This window comes from Gymnogyps californianus, unplaced genomic scaffold (assembly GCF_018139145.2).
Source record: "Gymnogyps californianus isolate 813 unplaced genomic scaffold, ASM1813914v2 HiC_scaffold_89, whole genome shotgun sequence".
Classification (NCBI taxonomy): Eukaryota; Metazoa; Chordata; class Aves; order Accipitriformes; family Cathartidae; genus Gymnogyps; species Gymnogyps californianus.
In genome coordinates, this window is record NW_026114482.1 from 101,488 (window position 1) to 123,271 (window position 21,784).

The following is a 21,784-nucleotide window of genomic DNA, read 5'->3' on the forward strand; positions in this document are numbered from 1 at the left end:
CCTGATAATAGATGGTAGTATAAAGATTTAGCAACCTTTCAAGAATGCATGCCAGACTTTTCTTCCTCCTCCCTCCAAGCTATTAAGATAAAATTTCTCTGTACAGACAGAGTCTGAGATAAGATACTGTTGATCAGTGGGTACATCTTTCCTGTTGCAAAGTAGATGATCTCAGCTAAGCAGGAGCACAGAGATACTGCCACTGGGAGTCACAAGTGGCTTACTCATAGTATCTTGCATGGGTGTGAAGCACTGATTTGGAAGCTCAGTGGGGGCTTTTGGGAGCCAATGCCTCTCAGATTGCCATGGTTCAAGTTTTTCTGTGTGTTTCTCAAATCTGATTCTGCATTATTTTTGGTTCCTGTGCTGAAGTTGCTAATTATTCACATGAGGCACAGGGGGAACATAGCTATTAGAGAATTTTAGATTCTGCAAAATATAATGTTATGGGGTTTTATGACTTGAGCATAGGTAAGTTCCAGTAAATATGTATCTTTCCAGCTAAAGTCTTGTTAAGGACTTCGGGTTTATTGATGTCAAATTAACTCAATTATTAAAGCTGTAATTTATACAGAAATCCAGATTTTTGGTTTGATTTGTTTTTTGCCTCTACCTCTTGATAACAGAAAACTTAATTCAACTCCCTTTGAAGCCATTGGGTATTTTTACCTGTTATCCATTCATGATAAGTTTCTGTCCTTCTAGCTGAAATGACTGTTATAACATTTTATTTCTGTGAAGAATGTTGAAATTAAAGCAGCAAACCTGTGGTGAATACCTGATTTAAAAACAAAACAAACAAAAATCCCCCCAAAAATAATGTGAGTTACTGTTTTGTCTCTCAATATGTACAGTGAAGACTGGCAAATGTCTGGGTCAGGGTCAGTATCAGGAACTGGTTCTGATTCTGAATCAGAGGAAGATAGAGAGAAAAGCAGTTGTGAAGATAGTGAATCTGACTATGAGCCAAAAAACAAGGTCAAAAGCCGGAAACCTCCAAGCAGGTAAGAAGTCTTGCATTTTAGATACTCTGGTACTATTTCTAATTCGTAATCAAGTATTGTACTACTATACAGGCAAATGAAAACATTAATATTTATTACAGAACTTGAAGACTTTTTTTAAGCTACAAAAGATGTTATCATACCAGTGGTTTGTGTTGAATACCTCTTTCCTGTCTGCTCCAACTGAAAGTTGTGTAACTGAGCAGTCATGAAATATATGTATTCAGAAACAAATACAGAAGGCTTGTAGTTGTCTGTGTTGAAACCCCACTGTTGTGTTGTATCTTATTGTCTTCAAGAATTGAGCCAAAAAGTAGCAAAAAGATTGCAGGACAGAAAAAGAGGCAGCTTGATTCATCAGATGATGATGACTATGACAAGAGAGGATCTCGTCGCCAGGCAACAGTCAATGTTAGTTACAAAGAAACTGAAGAAACCAAGACAGATTCTGATGACTTGTTGGAAGTTTGTGGAGAAGATGTCCCGCAGCCTGAAGAAGATGAATTTGAAACTATAGAGAAGTTTATGGATAGTCGAATTGGCCGAAAAGGAGGTATTTTTTTATCAGTGTTCTTAAGATTCTGCAGTGCATTGTGGTGCAATGTAAACAGCAGTTGTTCTCAGCTGTAGGTAACCCATGATGTTTGTAAAGAATAAGTTTAAAAATACCAGAAAGTAATATTATTTTTTTTCATACTCATAAGGATGTTTCTTTTGTAAGCCTTATAAAGTAAAACATAGAAGAACTTAAGTAACTAATTAATGCATAAAGAAAAAAATGAAGTGGAATATAGCTCCATATTGCATAAATGCATACCATACTGTTACATCACTATTTGTACAGTTTATTGATACCTGATAGGTATAAACTGTATACAGGGGGGTGGAGAAAGAGTGGACTGGATAGGACAGCTAACCAGTAGCCTGAATGCTGAAGGATGATGTTGGGAAGGCTGAACCATTGAGATTGTGATTTCAGCTATTCCTGTACAAGTAGTCCCAATACAATGCAATGGATGGTGGAATCTAAAATTTCAGTGGTGTGCTTGTATGTGCACTTCTAAAAGTAATTTTATGAATGATGGTAGGGGTGTCATATTTCCAGCAGCTGATGGGATGCAGTGTCCTGCTTATGTGGGTTTTTTTTTTTAGCCTGCAAATTAGGGTTCTGATTATAGAAAACTTGGGCCTACTCACACTTCAGAACTGCCTTTCTCCATTAGTTATACCTGATCTCTAGAGTTTCTGACCTATCTCAGAGCTTGCACTCTCTTTCCTCTCAACTTCCTTTTCCCATACTGTCCTAAATTCCAGTGTATTCTTACTCTAGCCCCTTACTCCAATGCACAGTGTCACGGCTGTGTTAAAAGCCTTTTGGACTAGGCTTCTTATATTCTGCATGCCCAGATGTTGTTACTGCTTGTGCTGTCCTTTGCTATTGCCACGCTCTGTTGCTATATCTGTCCCCTGCATCTGGTTGGGTCCACTTCCTTATTTGGCTCTCCTCACAGAAATGAGCCTGTTTCCTGCTGCTAGTGTGCTTCAGCTGTAATACTGATTTTATTTAATTAAAAATTACCCCACATAAGATTCCAAAGACGGGGGGGAAGTAGTAAAACGAGTTTAGGAAGAAATAGTTCAAGAGCAGCCCATCCCAATGAGCAGGAAGTCAGGCAAAAATGCCAGTAGGCCTGCATGGATAAACAAGGAGCTCCTGGCAAAACTCAAACACAAAAAGGAGGTATACGGAAGGTGGAAGCAGGGACCGGTAACCTGGGAGGAATACAGAGACACTCTCCAAGCATGCAGAGACGCAGTTAGGAAAGCCAAAGCCCACTTGGAATTGAATCTGGCGAGGGTTGTCAAAGGCAACAAGAAGGGCCTCTATAAGTATATAGGTGACAAAAGGAAGACTAAGGAAAATGTGGGCATGCTGCTAAATGGGGCAGGGTCCTGGTAACACAGGACATGGAAAAGGCTGAGGTACTGAATGCCTTCTTCACCTCAGTCTTTACTAGCAAGACCGGCCTTCAGGAATCCCTGGCCCCAGAGACCGGGAGAAAGTCTGGAGCAAAGAAGATGTACCCTTGGTGGAAGAGGATCAGGTCAGGGAATACTTAGGCAAACTGGACATATGTAAGTCCATGGGCCCTGATGGGATGCACCCACAAGTGCTGAGGGAGCTGGCAGATGTCATTACGAGGCCACTCTCAATAACCTTTGAAATATCATGGCAACTAGAAGTGCCTGAGGACTGGAGGAAAGCAAATGTCATAGAATCATAGAATGGTTTGGGTTGGAAGGGACCTTTAAAGGTCATCTATTCCAACCCCCCTGCAATGAGCAGGGACATCTTCAACTAGATCAGGTTGCTCAGAGCCCCATCCAACCTGACCTTGAATGTTTCCAGGGATGGGGCATCTACAACCTCTCTGGGCAACCTGTTCCAGTGTTTCACCACCCTCATTGTAAAGAATTTCTTCCTTATATCTAGTCTGAATCTACCCTCTTTTAGTTTAAAACCATTACCCCTTGTCCTGTTGCAACAGGCCCTGTGTCATGGTTTAACCCCAGCCAGCAACTAAGCACCACACAGCCACTCGCTCACTCCCCCCCGGTGGGATGGGGAAGAGAATCAGAAGAGTAAAAGTGAGAAAATACGTGGGTTGAGATAAAGACAGTTTAATAGGTAAAGCAAAAGCTATGCACGCAAGCAAAGCGAAACAAGGAATTCATTCACCACTTCCCATCAGCAGGCAGGTGTTCAGCCATTTCCAGGAAAGCAGGGCTCCATCACGCATAACAGTTACTTGGGAAGACAAAACGCCATAACTCCGAATGTCCCCTCCTTCCTTCCTTCTTCCCCCAGCTTTATATGCTGAGCATGACATTTTTTTGTTGGTCAGTTGGGGTCAGCATTCTCTGGGAATCACTAGAAAAACTAGGAATGCTAAGAAAATTCTCATGAGATTAGATACTATAGGTTAGATGCAGAGGTTTGGTTGGTTTTTTTGAATCTCGTTGGTATACTTGTGCGTGTGTTAACATAGCTACATCATAATTCTTCAAATAAGAGGAGTGACATAAGAGTTGTAGATATAATTAGTCAAGTTACATGCTCATATAAGAGCATCACAGATTGCTTTCTGCAGTATGTTTTTTACTGGTTAATTTATGGCAGTGCACGCTTAATCAAGCCTTATGGTGTGGTTTCTTTATCAGCCACTGGTGCTGCAACCACCATCTATGCAGTTGAGGCAGATGGTGACCCAAATACTGGGTTTGAAAAGTCAAAGGAGCTAGGAGAAGTACAGTATCTTATTAAATGGAAAGGCTGGTCACACATCCATAATACTTGGGAAACTGAGGAAACACTGAAGCAACAAAATGTTAAAGGAATGAAGAAACTGGACAACTATAAGAAAAAGGATCAGGAAACAAAACGCTGGTGAGTATTTTTATAACTACTTCCATGTTGCATATTTTTTGTAACAATATAGATGTTTTATTGTGTTTCTGTGAGTTCTGTTCCCTAACACCTTATGATCCTGTAAGATTCTGAGCATGCCAACTTTACTTGAGCAAGTGAGAATACTCACGCATCTTGTAAAATCAGGCCTTTAAGGAAGCAGCTTCTGCACCTAGATTTTAATTTATAACATATAAATGAAATTTTAAAAAGGTGGGTGGTGGGTTTTCTGTTTTTGTTTTAAATCTTACCTTTTACTAATTTTGTCATTGATTGATTGTATTTTGATCAGAGTTCTTCAGGAATTGCTGCAGAGATTAAAAAAAAATCAGAAATGGCTAAAGCACTCAAAACATTACAGCATTTAGTTTTCTTGGCTCAAACTTCTGTTAAAGTCTCAGAACCAAGAAGTGAAGAAAAAAAAAAAAAAACCCTTACATTTTAGTGCTGTTTTGGTATTCCATTTTATTAGTATGTTTAATATAATCTATGAATATTGGTGGGATTTTTAGTGACTCCTACTCATAAGATAGATTCTTATAGTGAGCCATCAGTGCTGTTCCATGAAAATACCATGTGAAGTACACTACTCAGTGTTGAGAACAGATATTGTAAATGATACGCGTGACTAGTACAAGCTGTAGCTGATAGTAATGTCTCTTGATAAGCTTTCTCAGTCATCAGTGATGAGGTACCTAGGCCAGATGCAACACTTTTATAGCAGGAATTTCAGAGTTGTAGATTCTTCAAAGAAGCTCTCTAAGCAGCATTCCTATGGTGCTTACGTTGAGAGCTTTAAAATTGCAAGATTTTCTTAGTTTTAGAACTACACAATGTAATAAGTGCTGCAAATAAATTCCCATTTCAGGCTGAAAAATGCTTCTCCGGAAGACGTGGAATATTATAACTGCCAGCAGGAACTTACAGATGATCTACATAAACAGTATCAAATAGTGGAAAGGATAATTGGTACGTGACAAACTTCCAGATGGAAAATGGTTTTGAGAATATTACAAGTTTATTGCTTGCATGTTGAATTTATAGTTAAGAAATTTAGGTTATTAATATCCCTAACAACTTAAGGCAAAAAAAAAATCTCTGATGAAGAGAAAAGTTGTCATACTGTGTTTGCTGTGAAACTAGTTCATGTTGTCTTATCACCTAAAATGAGCGCTTTCTTAAAATACAGAAGGAAAATATTGATCTGGTATCTCTGATGCATTTCTGCAGCTCATTCAAATCAGAAATCAGCAGCTGGTTATCCAGATTACTATTGCAAATGGCAGGGTCTGCCTTACTCAGAATGTAGCTGGGAAGACGGTGCTCTCATTGCCAAAAAATTTCAGGCATGTATTGATGAGTATTTTAGCAGAAATCAATCCAAGACCACTCCATTTAAGGACTGCAAGGTGAGTGTGTAATTTCAATGGATTTATACAGTTGCGATAATAAAAAAAAGTTGACATATTTTACACATCCAAAAATAAGATGCATATTATAAAATATTTTTTGAATGTTGTCCAGAACAATAATAATGATAGCTATATTTATATATGTAGCAAGTATCACTATTAAGAATAGCCTTTTATAGATATTTGTTCCCTGCTTATTTTATTGCCATTCAAAGATGGGACTGTTTAGTACTTTAATTTGTTTTAAAAGTAACCTTTGTGAATGAGTTCATGTCACTTCTGTTGTGGAATTTAGATCAGCAGTCAAACTAATTTTAGCTTGCAAATGGGTTGATATTGTTATCTGGCCTAGTTGTCTGTGATGATTAAAGACTAGACTTGGTGACCAAACAGATTCCTACTGCTACTTTGTTTCTATAAGAAGACATTTTGGTAACTTCACTTAGTAGTAGGACTGATGCTCAATTTGCTTTTGACAGATTCTAAAACAGAGGCCGAGGTTTGTTGCACTAAAGAAGCAACCATCTTATATTGGAGGATATGAGAGTTTAGAGTTAAGAGATTATCAGTTAAATGGACTGAACTGGCTTGCTCACTCGTGGTGCAAGTAAGTATAGTCTTAAATTAGTCTTGCTGTTTTTAATTTGAAAGCGTTTATAAATTTATTTATTTATTTATTTATTTTTTTTTAGAGGGAATAGTTGTATTCTTGCAGATGAAATGGGTCTGGGTAAAACAATACAAACAATTTCTTTTCTGAACTACCTGTTTCACGAACATCAACTGTATGGGCCTTTCTTGCTAGTCGTGCCACTTTCTACCTTGACATCTTGGCAAAGAGAGATTCAAACTTGGGCTCCTCAGATGAATGCTGTGGTTTACTTAGGAGATATAACTAGCAGAAATATGGTGAGTATTTCTTTGTATCATTGAAAAAGATTAGTGGTAAACAAGACTCACTTCATGTTCGTGTCTTATGCTAATCTCCAATATTTTGATTAGGAATGAGCAAATACTTATTTGAAACATTGTATGTGTTTAAAATGCAAATTAAAAGCATAAATTTTGATTCAATATAAATGTATGTGAAAGATTTCATTCCTGCTTAATAATAAAAAGGATTAAAAATGCAACCTTGCATTTGAAAATAAATTGTCTTTTGTCATGTGATTATTTAGGTGCATAAAATAAATATTTAAGCCAGACAGACATAATCTTAATTTGTTTTCTGAAAGGATGAATGTAAGTAACCTTATCCATTAAAGTTTAAAAAAAAAAAAAAAAAACAAACACAAAAAACCAAAACACACACACACACAAAAAAATCCACAAAAAACCAACCAAACAAAAAACAACAAACACCCCCACCACTGTTTAATAACTTTAAAAAAAAAAAAAGCTTCATGTGTTATGTTCCTTTTTCATGATCAGATTCTTGTATGTCACTTAACATCTATATTGCTGTAGTACCTGAAGTCATCCCAATCAATAAGACCATTTTTCTCTAGCTTATAGTTCACTTGATTCTTCTTGTAGATAAGAACTCATGAATGGATGCATCCACAGACCAAGCGATTAAAATTTAATATACTTCTAACAACTTATGAAATTTTGCTGAAGGATAAGGTAATCATACTTACTTCTTCAGGGAGATAAAATAATTTGTAGAATTTAAAACTCCTTTAGAGTCGGCACATATTTGGGTTCTGGGCCATTAAATAGATGGGGAGTATGACAGCTTTACTCTTGGAAGTATGACAGTGAAGTTTTCTTTAAGCACTTTTAGATTTTATGTATGTGTGGTGAGGCTTTCTGCCCCCTCCCTTCCCCCCCATATCAAGTGGGTAAAACTTCTTTTTCTTCAGTTTTTCTTTTTCTTCAGTTTGCTTGAGCTTCACATTACTGTAGTAATTTCTTCACATCTCAAAAATCTCTACTTTCCTGTTAGACCATCATCCGGGAACTGAAAAAGCAAACCAACCCCTAGCCCCAAACGCCTGTGATTCACAACTCTGAAATCCCATGTTTTATCTTTGTATTTGTGTGTGCAGTATTATGTATATGTATATTACTACTCTCTTCATGATGGTAGCACATAGAGTTATTGTTAATCCTAACAGCATATGAAAATTTTAATTAAAAAAGTTCTGCTTGTTGGCTATTTCATTTGTTTGTACGTGCTTGAAAGAAGAGAGTCAATAGTGGATTTTTTTTTTTTTTTTTTTTTTTTTTGTCAATCGAAAATGTATAGATCAGCTTTTTGCCTTCCTCCTCCCCTCCCCAAGTATAAACTTGGTTTATACTTTCCTTTTAAACTTGGGATGCCTGCATAGCCTTTTGTTGAATCTAGCAAACATAAAAACCATAATTAATACTAAAAACATATAGGTGTCCATTTGTTATTAAAATAAAAGGAGTGATGGTGTATATATAACCTCATGTAAAATGTCAGAAATTGCATAATATATTAACTTGTATAATGTCTTCCCCCCCCCCCCCAATTTCTTTAAGTCATTCCTTGGTGGTCTGAATTGGGTATTTATAGGAGTTGACGAAGCTCATCGTTTAAAAAATGATGATTCCCTTCTGTACAAGACTTTAATAGACTTTAAGTCTAATCATCGTCTTCTTATTACTGGAACCCCTCTGCAAAACTCCCTCAAAGAGCTTTGGTCTTTGCTGCACTTCATCATGCCAGAAAAGTAAGGAACGTGATTGATTTTTTTTTTTTTTTTTTTTTTTTTTGGTGGTCAAGTTTCTTACGGCAGAATATTGTAGTGATTGGAGAATCAATAGAGATAAAGAATTGCATTGTGAAATAGTTTAAATATTTTATATAAAATAGATGCACATATTTTTCATGCTGCTCTTGATAAATTGTTTTGGTAGCAGTTGTCACTTTTTCTGTTTTAGCAGTCCACAAAAAAGATGGATTGATGTATGGCTCAGAACCCTGAAAAGATGCTTCATCTTAATCTAAAAGGAAAATCACATGAATTTACTCTAGAGAAATAGAATGGGGCTGAGGATGTCGTCTTTTCTGTGTTAGTACCATGAATGAAAACAAGATTGTACCACAATGCCAATATCCAGTAGTTCAGTCAGGCAGCCAATTTGCCCTTATGGTTTGCATAGAATAGGTTTACTGTACTGATGTTATTCTGTACTGACCTCTGTTTATATCTGGGATAAATAAGAGCACATGTTCCTTTTGGATATCTTGTAAATACAAAGCACTGTAGCTCCAATTAGTTTCGGAGCTATGTATTGCATTGACTTCTTCAGAACCTTGCAAGCAAAGCCACTAAGGTTGTTGTCTGGCACCTATTCTTCATTTGATCACAAAGTCCATTCTCTTAGTCTGTTAGCACATACCAGAGGATAATCACATTTCAGCTAGTCCATACAAGCTGCAAAAGGTATGTGAAGTGGTCTGTTCTCTTGCACTTCCTCCAGCTATACAACTATTTTTTCATGCTGCTCTTGAGAAATATAATGGAATTTCTGCAACCTTCTACCTGGGTTTCCATGCAGAAAAGTGAAATGTTGGGTTTTCACTTGAGAAATTAAAATTCAGTAGTTTGTTTTGAATTTTCATTCTGCAAAAGTTTGGAAATTTCCATTCTCCTATTTGCAGACAAAATATTTGGAATTTCTTGTGAGATGCAAATTCAGAAACTTATTTAATGAAACAGAGGGGAGTGGGGAAGAAGTCCATATGTGTTTGTGCGCATGTGGTATATTTATGGTCTTTGTGTGTCTGTGTTCATGGTATGTCACTATTTTACCTTTATTCTTTCTTATGTTGAAGGTTTTCTTCCTGGGAAGATTTTGAAGAGGAGCATGGCAAAGGGAGAGAGTTTGGTTATGCAAGTCTTCACAAAGAACTTGAACCATTTCTACTCAGAAGAGTTAAAAAAGATGTAGAAAAGTCTTTACCTGCTAAGGTTGAACAAATTTTGAGGATGGAAATGAGTGCATTGCAGAAGCAGTATTACAAGTAAGTAATGACACTTTTTAATTCCTGCTATTTTAATGATATATCTATATGAAAATTACTGAAGTGTAATAGTTCTCTTAATGCAATTTGAACTGATATTTTGAGAGCTTACATCCTTCATATTTCCACAAATGGTTAGAAATTACTTCCATTGCACATTCTATATCATAGGTGGATTTTAACCAGGAATTATAAAGCCCTGAGTAAAGGTTCAAAAGGCAGTACCTCAGGCTTTTTGAACATCATGATGGAACTCAAGAAGTGTTGTAACCATTGCTACCTCATTAAACCACCGGATGATAATGAATTCTATAATAAACAGGAGGCCTTACAGGTAATACTTTTTTTTTTTTTAATTTTTTTTTAAGTGTTTTTACATCTCTAATATTCACGCAGTAATTTTAGAGTGTTCTGGCAATTTATTAGTTCTTATTAAAGTATATTAAGAAAGAACTAAGTTCTGTATTAAATGTGCATCCTGGGTTTTACAGGTAAGTGAATTGATTTTTTGTTTGTTTGTTTCTTAAGTAGAACTGAATAGAGAGATCAATACTAAATAAAATATCCCTGGCTTGAATTATGATCAAAATAAAAAGGAAATAGTTTGAAATAGTCTGTGTATTTTCAGACTAAATAAACTTAAGACCTATTTTAAACCCAGATTAAAATAAAGCAGTTAAATAAACAGGTAAATTGAATATAAATGCAAATGCATGTGACTGGCAGTGGTACACCAACAATCCATGTGATAGCAGAAAGTAATCTGCAGAATCTCTTTAAGCTTTTTTGTAATCAAACACTGTTCTCTGCATGCCTTCAAACAACCAAAGTGAAAGGAAATAAAAGTAATAAACATCCAAAGCTTAGTCTGGTTGTTTTGTTGTTATAAATGAAAGCAATTATAGCATCACTACCAAAGATGGTCTGTGATTGTGTTGTGGGTTTATAGTTTGGTTTTTTTGTAAAGGTTAACTAATCTTTGTACTAAAACTGTTGAGAACCACAGCAACAAATAAAAGGACTGTTATAATTGATGCAGTTTATAACAACATAAATGTTTCTAAAGATCAGGGGTTTTTTTTCTGTAAGCTTTGAAGTTCATAATTTAAATACTTTCCCAGAACTACTAGATTGAAATCACAAGCTGTCACTGCACAAGCTATTTTATATTATAAAGTGCTTATCAAAGCTAAAGGATGTTTCATTTGCAACTTGGCACACTCTAACTACTTAAATTTATAATTAAACTCATCGGAACTGTTCAGCCATTATTGCTAATAATTGCATACTTGTAACAATGATTTCCTTGGCTCATCTGAATAAGCTTTGTTAGCTCTAATTATGAATGATACATCCTTCTCATTTCTGGCATAAAGAATAAAAGCACCTAACTCCAAATTTTTTATTCCCCAAAATTCTATCCTGAGCTTCTTCAGCTAAAGAGGCCTAATGTTTTCAACATTAAATTCGGCATGCACCTGAGTTTCTGTTCTGGTTGTTCCCACTGGGAGCTGAGAAGGCTTAACATTGTAACCTAGCTAAAGCCTGTTGATCTCTACAAACAAGATTCCTCTCACTTTTATCTTGCCTGAGAAACTTGACTGATTAGGCTTTGTTTAAAAATACTTAGAGGATCAAGTAGCAATGCTTATTTCTGTTCAAAAGACAGAAAGTGAGGAGCAAGTAGTACTAAGGTAGTCAGGTAGTCTGTTGTTGTTTATTTGGTAGAAAAGAACTTGAGTCTACACTGTAACTGCTCTAACTCATAGCACGGTATATTTACTTAATATTTTAATGAAATGTTAAGATGCTGTTTTATGAGCCAGAGCTGAGAAATGCATTTATTTGAAAAACATGCTAGTCAGTACTCCTGTTGATTTCAGTTAGAGTGCTTAATGCTTTTATAATGAATTTTTACAAGATCAGGACTGACTAAATACTTATTAAACTTTCATTTTCAGTTAATGAATGTCTAACCATCTGCAGTGTATATTGGTGTTGAAGTGAACTTATTTTGCAATACACGTTTTCTTGTCTTGTAGCATTTAATACGTAGCAGTGGGAAACTAATCCTTCTTGACAAGCTACTGATTCGTCTACGAGAACGTGGCAACAGAGTACTGATTTTCTCTCAGATGGTGAGGATGCTAGACATCCTAGCAGAGTATTTGAAGTATCGTCAGTTTCCCTTTCAGGTAAGAATTTTGCTGGTAGTAGCCAAGAAGCCTCGATCTTTACCACTTTATCTTAAGAAAAGTGTCCTTTTTGTAGAAAGATTTATGAAAGTTTAATTTTATGTACAGGAAAAGACTGGCAATTACTATATGCTAAATAGTATTTTGAAATGAAACTGACGAATTAGAAAGATGAAGTGTTACATTACTCTTATCATCCCCCCCCCCCATTGTTCTGGCAATTGAGAAATCAAGTTGCTCCAATTAGAATATAGTAGGACTTCCTTTTTAACTGTATTATTCAATCTCTTTAGAGACTTGATGGATCAATAAAAGGGGAATTGAGGAAACAAGCACTGGATCATTTTAATGCAGAAGGATCAGAGGTATGGTATTAGTGGGTGGTTGTTTTTTTTAATCTACTCAGCTTTATTGTTTTTTTGCCCCCCAAGAAATATAACAAATATTACACAAAAACTGAAGATAGAATAAAGTGAGGGATGTATTATGTTGAAATTCCGTTGCTGTTGCCTAGACTATAAGGTTTACAACTCTTAACAAAAAAACAAACAAAAAAACCCCCACAACCAAAAAAAATCCCCAAAACCAAACACACACAAAAAAAAAATCAAAAAAAGCTAAGAGGAGGTTAAATAGGAAACACAGAATTTATGAAAATGGTGTTTAACTAATATAACTACAGTTATATTTTTAGATTTTTGTCAGTGCTCTTTATCAAAGTAATTTTAAGTACTGTATAAAAACTTTTTGTTGTGTAGGACTTAATCCTTCAATTTTTACAGGAGCACTGAACTTTTATACAAGCTTTTGACATCTAAAACCTACTTAGGCAATGGGCAGAATTGAGTTGTGTATATCCTTGCATGAAGAAAAACTATCTTTAATAGCTTTAAATCTGGCTTCTGTTATCTTCATTTTTTGCCTCTTATTTCCTTGCCCTGGAAGAAACTGAAGAACTGATTTCTAGCCATTGTTTGTGTACCACTTAAGATTCCTAGTTTATTTAGGTTTCCTACTATGGAAGCCATTCCATACCTTTGATAATCTTAGGTCTTTTGTCCTGCACTGACAGGGTTTTTCAGTAATAGAAGCATAGCATTTGTCAGTTGCTGCTAAGCTTATGTTTCTGCTATGGTTGAGGAGGAAGGACTTAATTTCATAACATAAACTTCAGATATTTGTTTAAATACAGAAGTTAGTTCTGTTTTAAATTTCTAGTATAGACATCATTGCCTTTTTCTGGAATCCTTGTAGTTGTACTGTACAGTTTTTAAGATGAAGGGAGATCCAAACTTCACACGGTATTCAAGAATGGAGGCAAACTATGGAGTTGTGCAGCAATAAAATTATTTCCTGTTTTATTCTCTACATCTTTCCTAATAATAAATAAAACTTCATACTTTTTTTTTTTTTTTTTTTTTTTTTTTTTTTTTTTTGCTATTACTGAGCTAAGGTTTTCATGGAAATATCTACGACAACTCCAAGGACTCATTCCTGAGCAGTAATAGCTTGCTATTACCTTTCACTGTATTTAAAACTCAAATTTATTTTCTATTTCACTTCATCTTTAATTTCATATGCTTTTTTATTGCCTGTCTCATAAGATCCTTCTGTAGTCCTTTGTAGTTGTCCCTGAATAACTCCGTGTTATCTGCAAACTTTGTCACCTCATTGCTCATCTCATTTTCATATTCTTTATGAATATGTTGAAGAGCATTGACCCCAGCAGAACACTTTAGTTTTCTTAACAAAAAAACAGAGGGACTTCGGCATACATGAGGCTTTAACAACAAGGGGGTTTGTATTTTTGGCCAATGTTTTGCTTGGTTTTTTTCTCCCCAAGTGGATTTTGCTCGTCTTCTAAGATGCTGCTTCCTTGAAACCACGGAGAAGTCCATAACTGTTCACAAGAGAAATCGATATCAGTTTGCTTTATGCTTATACTGGGTCTGGCTGGGCTGGAGTTAATTGTCTTCATAGCAGCTCATACGGTGCTGTGTTTTAGATTTGTGACAAAAACAATGCTAATAACACACCAGTGTGTTAGCTGTTGCTGAACAGTGTTTGCATAGTATCAAGGCCTTCTCTGTTTCTCACTCTGCCCCTCCCAGTGAATAGATTGGGGGGTGAGCAAGAGGCTGGGAGGGGACATAACCCGGCAGATGACCTGAACTAACCAAAGAGATATTCCATGCCATATAACGTCATGCTCAGCAATAAAAAGGGAGAGTGGGGAGTTTAGGGAGGTTAGCCATCTTTTGCTTGGGAACTGGCTGGGCACCGGTCCTACCCATGGGAGGCGGTGAGTGATTGCCTTTGCATCACTTGTTTTGTTTTGTTTTCTTTCTCTCTTCTTCCACTTCTCCTTCACTTATTAAACAATTTTTTATCTCGACCCCCAAGTTTCCTTGCTTTTACTCTTCCTTTCCTCTTTGCCTGTCCCACTGGGGGTGTGGGGGAGAAGTGATCGAGTGGCTGCATGGTGCTTAGCTGTCTACCAGGGTTAACCCACAACATAATGATCGAGAGAGTTTTAAACTAGAATCGATGGGGGAAGGGGATACCAACAGGATTGCAGTAGGTAAGCCAAGGGTTGGCATGGTATCGCCTGAGGGTGGCAATGCTAGTGGGAACATTTACACTGCTCCTGGGAGCACGGAGGGCTCAGGAGCACATCTGAAATGCTTGTACACCAATGCACGCAGTATGAGAAACAAACAGGATGAACTGGAAGGGTTGGTCAGCTCCCAGAGCTACGACATCATTGGCACTAGTGAGACTTGGTGGAATGAGTCCCACGATTGGAGTGCTGGGATGGAGGGCTACAGGCTGTTCAGGAGGGATAGGCAGGGCAGGCGAGGTGGAGGTGTCGCACTATATGTAAGGGAGAGGTTTGATTGTACAGCCCTTACAGTTAGTGATGATGTGGTTGAGAGCCTCTGGGTGAGGATTAGGGGGATGGAAAACAAAGGAGATGTTGTAGTGGGTGTCTACTACCGATCGCCCAGCCAGGATGTAAGCACTGATGAGTTACTCTGTAGGCAATTAGGAGAAATTTCAGGATTGGTAGCCCTTGTCCTTATGGGAGATTTCAACTTCCCAGACATCAACTGGGAATATCGTACTGCTGTGACGAGCAAGTCTGGGAAATTCTTGAAGTTTGTAGGAGATAGATAACTTCTTGTCACAGGTACTCAGTGAGCCAACTGGGAAAGATGCCCTCCTAGACTTGCTATTTGTGAAAAGAGAAGGACTCGTGGGGGATGTGATGGTAGGTGGCTGTCTTGGCCACAGTGATCACGAAATGGTTGAGTTCAAAATTTTCAGTGTAATGAGAAAAAAGGACAGCAGAGTTGCTACCCTGGACTTCAGGAGAGCAAACTCTAAGCTATTCAGGGAGCTATTTAGCAGAGTCCCCTGGGAATCTGCTTTTGAGGGCTTAGGAGTCCACGAGTGCTGGTCAGTCTTTAAGAACCACCTTTTAGAAGCACAGGAGCAGGCGATTCCACTGTGTCATCAGTCAAGCAAGTGGGGCAGAAGACCAGCTTGGCTGACCAGGGAACTCCTTGTGGAGCTCAAGAGGAAAAAGAAATTGTATGATCTCTGGAAGCGAGGTCAGGCTTTGCAGGAAGATTACAGAGCCATGGTTCGTATACGCAGGGAGAAGACACGAAAGGCCAAAGCTCAATTAGAGTTGAAACTGGCCAGTGTTGTGTCAGATAACAAGAAGGGCTTTTTTATGTATGTTAATAGCAAGAGGAGGTCTAAGGAAAACATTGGACCAATACTTGATGAAGATGGTCATCTGACTAATAGGGATGAAGGAAAAGCAGAGGCATTCAATGCTTTTTTTGCCTCAGTCTTTAATAATACTGATAGACCTTGGGCTGCCTGGTCCCCTGAGTCGGAGGGCCACGAGTGTGGGAGCAGTGACTTTCCATTTGTGGGCACTGAAATTGTAAGGGACCAGCTGTATCAGCTGAATGTTCACAAGTCCATGGGGCCTGATGGGATTCATCCCAGAGTACTGAAGGAGCTAGCGGATGTTATGGCAGGACCCCTCTTGATCATCTACCAAAGGTCTTGGGAGTCTGGGGGAGGTCCCCGCTGACTGGAAGCTAGCCAATGTTATTCCAATTTACAAAAAGGGTGTGAGGGAAGACCCAGGGAACTACAGACCTGTTAGTCTAACCTCAGTTCCTGGAAAAATTATGGAGAAGGTCATACTGGGTGCTATTGAAAGGCATTTAAAGAACAATGCAATCCTCAGGCACAATCAACATGGGTTCACAAAGGGAAAGTCCTGTCCAACTAATCCTGATATCCTTCTATGATAAGGTCACCCGCCTAGTGGATGAAGGGAAGGTGGTGGATGTAGTCTTTCTGGATTTTAGTAAGGCTTTTGATACTGTCCCTCACAACATCCTTCTGGACAAGTTGTCCAACTGTGAGATGAGCAGGTTCATGGTGTGCTGGGTGAAGAACTGGCTGAAGGGCTTTATCAACGATACGGATGCAGGAGTTGAATGCACCATTAGCAAGTTTGCTGATGATACCAAACTGGGAGGTGCTGTTGACTCTCTTGAGGGACAAGAGGCCTTGCAGAGGGATCTGGATAGATTGGAGCATTGGGCAATGGTTAATGGGATGAAATTTAACAAGTCCAAATGCCAGATTCTGCATGTAGGACGGAGTAATGCCGGGCACAAGTATAAATTGGGAGAGGAGTGGCTGGAGAGCAGCCCCGCAGAAAGGGACCTGGGGGTGCTGGTTGACAGCAGGCTCAATAGGAGTCAGCAGTGTGCCCTGGCAGCCAAGAGGGCAAACTGCATTCTGGAGTGCATTAAACACAGTATAACCAGCCAGTCAAAAGAGGTGATTATCCCACTGTATTCGGCGTAGGTGCAGCCTCACCTTGAGTACTGTGTGCAGTTCTGGGCCCCACAATTTAAGAAGGATGTGAAGGTCCTTGAATGTGTCCAGAGGAGGGCAACAAAGCTGGTGGAAGGGCTGGAAGGCATGTCCTGTGAGGAGCAGCTAAGGACTCTGGGTTTGGCTAGTTTGGAGAGAAGGAGGCTGAGGGGCGACCTCATTGCTCTCTACAGCTTCCTGAGGGGAGGGGAAGTGGAGAGGGAGGTGCTGATCTCTTCTCCCTGGGATCCAGTGATAGGACTTGTGGGAATGGTTCAAAGCTGCATCAGGGGAGGTTCAGACTTGACATTAGGAAGCATTTCTTTGCCGAGAGGGTAGTCAGACATTGGAACAGGCTTCCTAGAGAGGTGGTCGATGCCCCAAGCCTGTCAGTGTTTAAGAGGCCTTTGGACAATGCCCTTAATAACATGCTTTCACTTTTGGTCAGCCCTGAAGTGGTCAGGCAGTTGGACTAGATGATCGTTGTAGGTCCCTTCCAACTGAAATAGTCTATTCTATTCTTATAGCGATCTACTGGCTCTATTCATGACAAGCACCTTGTTGTATTACAAGTCTAACATATGTTTATGATATACTTAAAGAAGTGTATGAGTTCATAGTCTGCTCCACAGAGCATATAAAGAAGTGTCATATTGGTTCCTTGAAGAATATTATAGCTAATATATTTAAAGCTTTTTCTTATTTTATAATTTCAGGACTTCTGCTTTTTGCTGTCTACCAGAGCTGGAGGTTTAGGTATAAACTTGGCATCTGCTGACACTGTAGTTATATTTGATTCTGACTGGAATCCACAGAATGATCTGCAAGCGCAGGCTAGAGCTCATAGGATTGGACAGAAGAAACAGGTACGCACACTTGTATTTTAAGCTCCAAACCTGAAGGAGGGTTTCATATGGTAGCCATAAGCTGTCTGTCTGGGCCATCGCAGTCCTCATGTATTTTGAGAATAATACTTGCCAAGAATGTCTAAAAATGTTAATAATGCTAATTTGCCTTTTAAAAAAAAAATAATTAAAAATCTCCCTATACGGAGAGATTGCACGGCAGCCGTAGTATATGGATGGGTAGGGAGAAGAGTTGTGGACTTGTCCCACGTTCGTTGGCATCATGTCATTCTAGAAAGTAACTGCTATACTTCAGTGCATCCATTTTACTTAAAGTTAAATACTTCGTAGTTCTCTTTGTGTTTCTTTCTTGCAGAAGACTTCAAGTAGTAATCAGATATAACACTTTTCCTTGTGGCCATGCTTGTGCCTAATCACAGAAGTTTAAAGAGGAGAAGTCTAAGAATTTCTTTCTTTTATTTTTTTAAATAATTTATGTAGAGACTATGGTAACATGGTTGACTGGTTTCATATATGAAATACTAGTTCAATAAGATTTAGAAGATTTGTAATCATGACTAACATTTCTCCCTGTTGTTGCTCAAGGGTTTTTTAACAACTTCATCTGAATATTGTTTTCATGTGTAATTTGTGAGCATGTAAATAAAGCCTTTTTTATAATATGCATAGGTTAATATTTATCGGCTAGTCACAAAAGGATCAGTAGAAGAAGATATTCTTGAAAGAGCCAAGAAAAAGATGGTGTTAGATCACTTAGTAATTCAGAGAATGGACACTACAGGGAAAACTGTACTACATACAGGCTCTACTCCTTCCAGGTATATTTGTTTATTCTTTCATATTAACTTATGCTTAAGTATACCTGACTATTTGAGTAAAAATGCAAGTCATTTCACTTGGTTAATAAAAGGCAAAAAATATGTGGTAAGGAGTTATGTAAGTAAAGACTGCAAAGTATATTGTGTTTGTACTTTTTTTTTTTTTTTTTTACATATTAAATATAGCTTTTATTTAAGTCAAAAGGAAGTTTGATTCATGGTTATAGTAATTTGAAAAAAATCACTAACATAAAGTGTTTATCTGAAACTTTCTGTATTTCAGCTCAACACCTTTTAATAAGGAAGAGTTATCAGCAATTTTGAAGTTCGGTGCCGAGGAACTTTTTAAAGAACCTGAAGGGGAAGAGGAGGAGCCTCAGGTAAATGGAACAGTGCATCTACACTTGATGGACAGAGAAACTAAAAATACGTATGAATTGTTTTGTTGTAAAGAGAAACTTCTGTTTCAGGAAATGGATATAGATGAAATCCTGAAGAGGGCTGAAACTCGAGAAAATGAGCCGGGCCCACTAACTGTAGGAGATGAGTTGCTTTCACAGTTCAAGGTATTGCTCTGTTCCCTCCCTCTTCCCTTAATTATACTTTCCTTTATAAATGCTACTTTTTCTACTTCTTCTTCTTTTGTGCACCTATTCATCTTTTCTTCATTCTTATGAAACAGGTGCAACAATAAGTCAACTCTTTGGCATAGAATGTCTTTTCACCTATACAGGGTAATTACTGCCAGTGCAAACATTTAAAAATACATAATATATTTTGCTAACAAAGTAAGAAAGAGATTTACAAATACATTAGTCTTTGATTTAATTATTAGAATAATGGGGAGGGCTGTTTTTCATTTAATGCTTTATGCTGTTAAGCACCTGTAGTACTTCTGAAAACAGAGAATGAAGTTTGGATTTCTTAGTTGATGACTTTTAGAAATTCTTTTCAGCCCCCATGTAAACATGAATGCCAGATATGCTTAACTGGATAACACTTAAAATATTAAGTGGGTCCAAATTGTGTATGGTGGTTTTGGCTTTTTTTTTTTTTTTTTGTGGATCTTTTTGTTGTTTAGGTTTGGTGTGTGTAGTGTGTTTTTGCTTGTTTTTTGTTTAAAGCAAGGCAGGACATTTTTAGATCAGTAGAGTACTAAATCACTTTCCTGCTAATCATTCATTTGCAACATATTGTGATTTCTACAGTTTATTAATGTTTGGTTAGTTCTACATTATTATAGTTTCATATTAACTTGGGCATTCAGTTAGACTTGCTTTCTGCTTTGAAGGAAATTAAACAACAATCACAGCTATTGGGGAGGCATTTCATAGTGTTTCTATATTACTCAACTTGTAAAAGAAGAAAAAGATTCTCATCTTTATATTCAGCCATGTTGCACGGAGTGTGCGCGTTTCATATATGAAAATACTTTCATTAGAGACAGTGCTTCATGAAGCATTTTATATGTGTACATTTTGTGTATATATAAATAAATAAATAAAATATGCCATTCTGAACTAAGTTTTCCTAAAATATTAATTATTGACTCTGTTTAAATAAAATCATGTATTGATTTGGTGAAAATACTTATGTTCCAATACATAAGGTGGCTAACTTTTCCAATATGGATGAAGATGACATTGAGTTGGAACCAGAACAAAATTTAAGAAACTGGGAAGATATAATTCCAGAAGTCCAGCGGCGACGAATAGAAGAGGAGGAAAGACAAAAAGAGCTTGAAGAAATATATATGCTCCCAAGGATGAGAAACTGTGCAAAACAGGTATCTCTGGGTTTTGACCAACTAAATTTGATTTTTATTTTTTTGTTTTTGTTTGTTTGTTTGTTTGTTTTTTCGTTGCTGTTGTTTTGGCTTGTACTTTTGGGTTGGATGGTTTTCACAGGTGACACCACACCCCCACACCCCATTTTTGACAGACTAGATAACACATTAATAAAATGTTTTAGTCACGTAGCTTTGACCTAATTAATCTGAAATTCCAGATCAGCTTTAATGGAAGTGAAGGGAAACGCAGTAGGAGCAGAAGATATTCTGGATCTGATAGTGACTCCATCTCAGAAAGAAAACGACCAAAAAAACGTGGACGACCACGAACTATTCCTCGAGAAAATATTAAAGGATTTAGCGATGCAGAGATTAGGCGGTAAGATGTGGGGGGACGTGCATGTTTAAAGGGACAAAATATATTTTTTTATCATTTTAGATTTTGAAAATATGAAAAACAGTCTATTTTTCCTGAATTTAGTTGAAAATTTTTATTCTAGGCATTTAAGGCTTTACTCTGTGTAGTTTGGGGTGCTGACATAAGGAACTGTTATGTCCAGAATTTGAACCTATTTTGGTGAGGGATAACATTGGGTTCAAAAAACGTTCTCAATTGTTTTACAATCTTTTAATATTCTTCCTGCATCCCCTGAAGACAGTTATTTCAAAAAACAGTTTCTAAAATGGGTGAGCTTTTTTTTTAACCTCACAAACAAAATATTCTACTTCCCATCATTTAACCTAAAAACTGTAGTTGAAGAAACAATATGCACATTTTTGTGGAAATACCTACAAAAGGTTCAGTGAGTTTTGTTTTGTTTTAAATTTCTTGCCATTGTAATTGAATTAATGTTATATGGTGCTTTTTAAAACTAAAAAAACAAAAAAAAAACCCAAATACCAAAATCCATTTTGATAAGTTGTTGTGGTTTAACCTTGGTAGGCAGCTAAGCACCACACAGCTGATCACTCACTCCTCCCATGTTGGGATGGGCGAGAGAATCAGAAGGGTAAAAATGAGAAAATTCATGGGTTGAGATAAAGACAGTTTAATAGGCAAAGCAAAAGCTGCATGCGCAAGCAAAGCAAAACAAGGAATTCATTCACTACTTCCCATTAGCAGGCAGGTATTTACCCATCTCCAGGAAAGCAGGGCTTCATCATGTGTAACGGTTACTTGGGAAGACAGATGCCATAACACCGAACGTCCCCTCTCCCTCCTTCTTCCTCGCAGTTTTTATTGCTCAGCATGACATCATATGGTAGGGAATATCCCTTTGGTCAGCTGGGATCAGCTGTCCCAGCTGTGTCCCCTCCCAA

General features: G+C 37.5%; 1 protein-coding gene across 1 annotated transcript in view; it reads left to right on the forward strand.

Moving 5' to 3' along the window:
- LOC127029272 (chromodomain-helicase-DNA-binding protein 1-like) overlaps positions 1–21,784 on the forward strand; it is a 69,454-nt gene that overhangs the window by 31,912 nt on the left and 15,758 nt on the right. Inside the window, exons 6-24 of the mRNA XM_050914839.1 lie at positions 855–1,004; positions 1,304–1,557; positions 4,227–4,452; positions 5,342–5,442; positions 5,704–5,882; positions 6,365–6,492; positions 6,578–6,794; positions 7,422–7,511; positions 8,397–8,587; positions 9,697–9,885; positions 10,057–10,219; positions 11,928–12,080; positions 12,374–12,445; positions 17,708–17,857; positions 18,527–18,675; positions 18,959–19,055; positions 19,146–19,241; positions 20,285–20,461; positions 20,683–20,843. Of these exons, the coding sequence (XP_050770796.1) occupies positions 855–1,004; positions 1,304–1,557; positions 4,227–4,452; positions 5,342–5,442; positions 5,704–5,882; positions 6,365–6,492; positions 6,578–6,794; positions 7,422–7,511; positions 8,397–8,587; positions 9,697–9,885; positions 10,057–10,219; positions 11,928–12,080; positions 12,374–12,445; positions 17,708–17,857; positions 18,527–18,675; positions 18,959–19,055; positions 19,146–19,241; positions 20,285–20,461; positions 20,683–20,843 (2,943 nt within the window). The remainder of the gene's footprint in view (positions 1–854; positions 1,005–1,303; positions 1,558–4,226; positions 4,453–5,341; positions 5,443–5,703; positions 5,883–6,364; positions 6,493–6,577; positions 6,795–7,421; positions 7,512–8,396; positions 8,588–9,696; positions 9,886–10,056; positions 10,220–11,927; positions 12,081–12,373; positions 12,446–17,707; positions 17,858–18,526; positions 18,676–18,958; positions 19,056–19,145; positions 19,242–20,284; positions 20,462–20,682; positions 20,844–21,784) is intronic.